Source organism: Trichoplax adhaerens, genomic scaffold (assembly GCF_000150275.1).
Source record: "Trichoplax adhaerens TRIADscaffold_1 genomic scaffold, whole genome shotgun sequence".
Taxonomy (NCBI): Eukaryota; Metazoa; Placozoa; class Uniplacotomia; order Trichoplacea; family Trichoplacidae; genus Trichoplax; species Trichoplax adhaerens.
Genome location: NW_002060943.1, coordinates 4,987,950 through 4,995,854, shown reverse-complemented (window position 1 = coordinate 4,995,854; position 7,905 = coordinate 4,987,950). Strand labels below are relative to the sequence as shown.

The 7,905-nt window shown below is 29.5% G+C and overlaps 1 protein-coding gene across 1 annotated transcript; it reads right to left on the bottom strand.

Annotated features, from left to right (window-relative positions):
* Positions 1 to 4,234: 4,234 nt before the first annotated feature.
* On the bottom strand, positions 4,235 to 5,365 carry TRIADDRAFT_51801 (uncharacterized protein; the record flags this gene model as incomplete). The annotated part of the gene is made up of 1 exon (XM_002107828.1): positions 4,235 to 5,365. One exon carries the CDS (start codon positions 5,363 to 5,365, stop codon positions 4,235 to 4,237), a length of 1,131 nt encoding a protein of 376 aa, XP_002107864.1.
* Positions 5,366 to 7,905: the final 2,540 nt, after the last annotated feature.

Below are 7,905 nucleotides of genomic sequence, written 5' to 3'. Positions count from 1 at the left end.
AGTCTTTGTGTAGTCTACTAGTAGAGCAAAAGTGTTTGTGATAGTGCAGATATCGTTCCTTGATACGTGGTTCAAGGAATTGATTTATTGATCGTACATTACGTTATCTTGTTGCAAAGCTGTTTTGTGACAAAGTACTAATAGTATCTACTACCTGGTTCCAATTTTCGATTTGTAACATTTTCATTTCCATTTTATAGAAAATATTTAGTCAGTGATTATCAATTTATAAATAGCTCCTAAACTTGACAGCTATAATTAACTGGACCAGTATAATAAATCAAGTAGTTTATAAATTGATCCTTGATAGCTAATGTATAGGTAGTGTTAATTAAAAAAATACGAAAATAGTTCTCCTTTATAGTAAATAAACGAAAATTCATTTACATTGTATCTGAATTGCAACTAGTAGGATAACATGGTCTTTAGTGATACTACATGTGTGTATATAAATTTGACGTTAGATGTAAATTACATTTGTTAGAAAAACTTTAGTTCTTTATAAACGATGCTCAGTGAATGCTGTTTAATTTTACATTGGATGATACTGCATGACCGTATGCCAGGACAATTTAAAAGCGATATGATACGGGTAAATAGCAATGCTTACTTAACGGTAGTGCTGTTTAACTAAGCCTAAATACTGTTATCTATTTACGACACATTTTGCAGCATACTTTTCTACTCGTGTTAAATCATTCAGTTTACGGTGGTTAGAGATTATTTGGGTAGATAAGGTAATCTGGCTAAAATGAGTTAATTATCTCAGTCATATTTTACAAAAAGCATTATAGAGTCTAGGAAAAATTTAACTGTGAGCTTATTTTAAGAAAATGGTGTACTCCGTTTTGAAGGTGCTATCATGTTAGCGCTACTTTAGTTATTTGCCATATACTTAGTGTATATTTTTTTTGTAGAAAAGAATTACAGAAGACCATTAGAGTAGCTTTACTAATAGAAGATAACTGCAATTAATACATACATACTGTATTCGCTTTTATGTCATAAGTATAGTAGCAGTAAAATGTAGCGAAAGTTCATTGAAGATTAATTAAGCTATTACATCTATCAAAATATATAGTATTAGTGAGAATTAAAAGAGTCCCCTAAAAAATTATTGAACACTAATTGAGAAAATTGCATGCTAGATTACTGCCAATTAGAAAGTTTTATTTATATTATTTGCGTATCCTAATCTTAACTATTCTCGTTAAAGGGAGATTTTATATGTAGGTTGTAATGTAACTAGTATTGTGATTGTAGACTGTTAGCCATGTTTAGTATAATGTACGGTAGATATTATCCTAAGAGATATTTGGTAGCTATAACTATAGACTGTAGTGGTATAGACTCTATGCTAGAGTATAGATGACTATATACAGTAAGGTGCTGAGTTACTAATAAGGTTATAGGTAAAAATAGAACTGTAAATCATATATTAGGATATGGTTAATTCGTTGTACTTTGGCTGGTGTGAATAATGTCTACGTAAGTACTGTAGTCGTATCCATATTGGATTAATGGTGGTCCGCAGTAGAATTGTGTTACTAAGAATAATTTACTATGTGTAAAATAAGGTAAAAGGTTGCCATGCGGATTGTAGCTGTGAATGCTACGAAAAGTATAAAAGCATGCAACTTTAGATTATTCTGTTAGTTCGTTCTAGAAGTCTTTAGCAGTAGTATTCGGCTAGAGTAGAGTTGTGTTACGTATGGAGCATAGAAATAGTCCGAGGATATTGCGTAATATCATTCATTGATACGCGCCGGCTCACATGATTGAAGAAGTAAAATTATTTCGTGAAATAGAGTTATTATTATTGACTTGATTCCTAAATTCATCTATCAAACTGGTAAGTATGAGTGTTGGCTATGATGATACTATTAACAAATGGAAAGACAGGTGTAGCCTTCATTACTGAAAAGTAATAAGGTAATTAGATTGCATGATTTTATTATTCCCATTTTTTCTATAGTATGTGGTACCTTGACAGATGTTAAAAGTTTGTTTTTCTCCTCTCAATAGTTGTTGATGTCATAGATATCATACAACAAAAATTGGCAAGCTTAAAATTACGGTAGTTTTCTAAACTATTAATTATTAAAATCATAACCCGATTGATAATTGCCATTTAAGAATGAGCATGCAATAAAATGATTTAGGTTGAAAATGATTCGATTGAAAGATTAAAGTAAAATTAAATTTTATCACTAAATGGAAAAGATCCATTAAAATAAGTGTAATTCTCTTTATTTCATTTATTAATATCCAGTCAGATCATGATAAATACGACAAATAATGTTCAACAATAGTTTCATTGTACGTATTGGATGATTATTTAAAGCTATTTCGTTATGTTTATCAGTATTTCTACTACGGTAAATTCTTTGTCAGCCTGATTTAAGACATTCAGATCAAGTAGATTAATAAATTAGACTACATCGCCTAGTATAATTAAATTATATAACAAACTTTGCAAGATAATTATCGGCCTAGTTCATTCTTTTTGCTATAGATTTTGATCTAGGACGTTCATTAATTGTTTTGGTTATTTGAGCATGTATTGTACTTGTTTATATTTTGAATATTTTTATATAGATTATAAGATAAATTGTTAACATTTGGTGTCGAGGTATACAGTTTCAGTTCAATGCAAATTATGTCGAAGAAATTATTATTACAACATTTGTTTGGTCATTAATTTTAGATAATGGACAACGTTCACACTTATTACAATTAGTATACACTATGAATTGTGACTTTAGCGTATGCATACTCTAAATATCAATATTTTTGAATGTATAAGTACAATTGGGAGTTTTCAGACGCAAATAATAGCTTTTAACTCTTCGAATAATTTTGTGTGTTAAAATTAAAATATGTAAAATTGGGCTATTTCTTTAGTGTCTTATAATGATTTACATTTGCAATATTTTGCATAAAATAAAGTATGTTAGTGGGCCGTGGCCGATGATAAAGCGGTGAAGTACGGTATTTGCTCTTATATCAAGTACTGAGCACAGGAACTGACAGCTTATAGACTGTGTTCAAATGTGCTAGTGAAATCATTATATTATAATATTATTATTACGTATAATATTTAGCTAGAATTTGGGTACAGCTCGGTAAAAACTCAAGCAATTAATATTATGCCGCGAACTTCTGATTGTATAAGCGTTATTAACTGATAACTTCGTGCTTACTGCTGAAAAGGTGATATTGACTAATATTTAAGTTCTAAATTGTGTTCAAGTAGGCAAGCAAACTACAATAATTGTATGATGAGTACATCAATACATATAATTGATGGATTTATAAGGTTATTACATAATAGTAGTTATGATAGTATCAATAGGCGATGTTAAGTCTTAGAAGAAGGATATTTTAGGTTTACTAGCCAATAGTTAAATAACCACAGAATACCATGATATTCATAGTGGCAGGCGTAGTTTATACCGTATTAATAGAACTAAAATAGAATTAAATTTAATTAATTTATATTAAATACGCATAGCAGTAGTATCCTCAGTCATAAATTAAAAGGAGAAAATAGGAAATCCAATCACAAAGCAACTTAATGTCATTTTCATTCCAATCATTAAAGTATGTTTTTTACGTTTGTATATTTAAAATATCAATTGATGTTCTGACCTATTTTTCTTTAGATTTAGATATTATGCTATACTACGATAGTATATATAACTTGGTTACACATGTCGCAATAAACTGTTTCACATAGAAAGTTTTATGCACAGTTCAAGAGAAGTTGTTTTTCATTTTTCTAAACAGCTCGAGTTGATTTCAGTTGCATACAGAGGATGTTATAGCGACGGGTATATTTGCTAAAAATCGATTATAGATGAAGAGTAGTTCTGCAACTAAAAATATTAATATATATTAAATTAGAAAGAATACATCAATGTTAATATTTGAAGGTTCTCCTAATGGATCAGATGATAATAATAGAATGATAATCCGTAAAAATTTTATCTAATTCTACATTTACCATCTAAAATCTATTTTTTGGGAAAAGTTTACGTTAACTGGAAACGTTTTGCCAGATCATATTTGATCCGTTAAAAGTAGTTCTAATCGTTTTCTAACACTTTTAGAGATATTCTACAGGAAGATATTTGGTTAGAGAATAGTTTCAGAGTTCATTGAGCCCATCGAATGAAATTTATTCTTTAATGTATATGATAGAAATAATGATATCTTGCTTTCTGGTATCTGATTAATCTACTGGCTTATCTTCTTGTTTTGAATCTGATTTATTAAGTAAGTTTGTGCTGGAGATGGAACCGAACTTTGGATCTTTTTGAGAGTCAGATTTAGCCTTAAGACCAGCATATATTCTAGCGTCTGATCTAGTTGAACGTAGACTATAAGTTACTATACCACTTTGGCTTTGTGCAAAGCTGCTGGTATGACCACCTTCAATTTTATTCTGACGACAGCGAATTACTCTTAACCATGTCTCTCGTATCATTCTAAGGTAGTGACCATGTAGAATCGGGCAGAATATTATATAACTAAAAGCAACAAATCGTAAAATTTCAAGTATCAATAAGTCTCTCGTTATATCTTGAGATTTATTAAAGCTAATGTAAAAATGCATGATGATGAAGGGAGACCAAGTTACAATGAAGGCACCTATCATAATGGCCATCTGTAATGTTGTCTTCAAATTTTGCATTAGTTTAGTCTTGGATATCCTTGAATTACAGAAGTAAACTTGTCTTCGGATAGGTGAATTGATGTTATATAAAATGTCAGTATAGCATGCAATGGTAATTAATACCGGGCAGAAAAGGACTATACCCCAAAATACTCTATAATAAAGGTATAGATCGATTAAACTGACATATTTCGGGTTAATGCAAGCATTGTCAGTAATTCGTCGTAATATGAATATAGGCATAAATCCTAAAAGCAATGCGCACAACCAAACGGAACACAACAGAATTGTCGTATGAAGATGTTTAGAATATAAGCCATATTTTATGGGAAAATTAATGGCGAATGCACGGTCGATAGATACTGCACAGTGATGAAAACTTGTACTGGCAATAAATAAGGAACCTATTTGTTCAAGGACATTGCAATAAGGTCCTAATCGTTCTGGCCAATATGGAACAACGTATTGTGGATAGATAAATAATATGGCAAGTCCAATATTGGATAATGACATACTAAGTATGATGATATTAGTTCTAGTCCTTAGTTTTTTGTGATAGGCGATTAATAAGGTCATAATACAATTAGTGATAACGGATAAACTTCCAATAATGCCCATAGTGATATAGCTGTGCAAAGTATAAGCTCGATACCATGGTAAATCAGTAGTTGTGTTGTTGGTAGACATGATGATCACTATATACTGGAAGATTAGTTCGACGAAATTGATAATTATCTTAGCTAGTCTTGTAAGAATATCCTGAGACGACTATAAATCAAACTGATATAAAGATCACTTGTGCTATGAAGAATACTCCTGGTGAAAGAACGGTAACAGAGCATAAAAAATGACATAGAAAAAGAATTAACAATTCGTTATCCTAGCAAGATTATTTATTTCAACAGAATGATGACATAGTAATACTCAATTTAGTTTAAAGATGATTGTTGATAAAAATTTACTTTACCTGCAGACAATTTTAAGACAAAATAACTGAGAATATACCAACGCCGAGGCTAATTGAGAAGCCGACAAGAAATCTACAAATATCGTCAGATATTATTTTATTTTAAAATGAAATAATTTCAAAACGCCTTAAAAAAATAATTACTATATTATACCGATTCCTTTTGGATCAAATAATATATTGATTTGCTGACCTGGAAGTAATTTTGGGTAGAAGGGCCCAGTAATTTATTCGTTAGAAAATTAAAAATTGTAACATCAAAATGGTTTGAAAATTTAACGTAGACTGGAATTTTAGGTAAATGAAACTGACAATTAAGAATTTTCTAGCTTTAGGTAATGAAAGATAGATACCGATATCCAGTGTTGTTAAATTATCCTTTGCGAATATGAATTAATTACTAATTAGTCAGCCGTAGACTAATGCGCTCACTAAATAGACGCGTATAGCTAAGATATCTGATAATGAATTAAAATTTTCTACAGTTGTATCAGTGGTTTATGGGTCCGACTAACATTTATAAACATCTGCCAGTAAACGAAAAGAGTCTTTTATATTTTGTGAACTATTAGTAATTTAATATTAGTAGTGGGAGATTTTGACGTCAGTTAATTTAGTCTTAGTTTGCTATTGGTAGTGGAAAATTTTTAATTATATTAATTTTAAAATACAAATTACACCATAGAATGGAAAAGATGACAGGAAATCAAATATCTTGAGCATTCTTCAATATGCTGATCGAATTATTTATGCTATTATAATTGGAGTAGCTTTGTTATTGATTATCAAACTAATGTGATAAGATATTTGTAATATTGAAGTAAAAATCGTAATGCGTTGGCTACGTATTGATTCTATCTAAATGAATGATATTATAACTATAAATGAAAGTATACAATGGAATAAAATATTTTACGGATATAATATTGTTAAGCGAAGTAGGATTATATAATGTACCCATTTTATCTAAAGAAATTATTTAATTATTATCTAAATTGTTATAAATGGTGCTAGGAGAAAAACTTAATATCCATTAGCTTGATACCAATGTTATATACGTTGTCTGATGTATTGTTAAAGGCCTAGTAACATGATATTGTACAGTAAAATGATGATGAAATCAGCACGGTAAGCATTTTACTTGAAATAATGGAATCTTAAGAACCGAATGCAAATCTGCTTGAATGGCACAATTTCACGCTTTGTACTACGAACAGATCGCTACAAATTAAAAGCTCTGCCTATATGAATACATTATCATTAATTTATACCTTTATTGACTATTATAGTGGTCATTAGAATAGTGTTACGAACAGTGTAATTGAATTTTGTCGAAGAATCATCTTTTTTTCACGGAAAAGGACAATATAAATCATAAATAATGTATGAGTTATATTTTATTTCAATGTACGTGAAGGATAACAACTGATATTAATATTCTGTTAGTTTTGCTAGTTTCCTATTTATTCGAGCTGATTTTATGATAAATACTTGATCCTTTGACTCGTCAATTAATATCAGAAATTAAAATATTACAGAATTATCAGGTTGATTTATAACGCGTACTGTAATTGATTATGTTGAGAATCGTTTTGTTGTTCAGAAATAGATGCCATCAACTGCACATGCATATTTTCAACCTATTTTGCTTCAGTCCACATCTATAGAATACATTATTAATTTGTAAAACTTATTAGACTTTAGGCACTTCAAAGCTGAGAGATCTCGAATTGCTACCGATTTTAATGTTTACAAAATGTCCAAGATTTTAATAAAAACGTGTTTCTATTAGTATTACCTTATACTATGAAAGTAATTAAATGGAATTTAGTGGTAAGACAACATTATTGTTCATTTGGAATGGCTTATGAATAAGCCATAGTAAACTTTATTCGTATTTGATATATATATAACTGAGAGAACCAATTACAGAATTATTCTTTTCTATTTCGTAATCTGCAATGAAACTTTGATCTAATACAGTAAATAAGAAAATAACGTTACATATTCTATAAGTTGAGTCTTTCTCATTATTAGATATTAAATAAATATAGGATTCCTTTTTCCTAATACACGGTAAACAAATGTGGCATGGTTTAAAAATCGTATCTTTTAAAGTTTCTTTAAATTATAAATAGGCATTACATTTGAGGATTTACTTCTCAAGTCATGCTTTTTTTTTATCAATATTGTTGATTAAATTATTTACTAATATTAAATTAGCATGCTAGCTGTACAGCAAGAGCTAAAATGGGTTTTG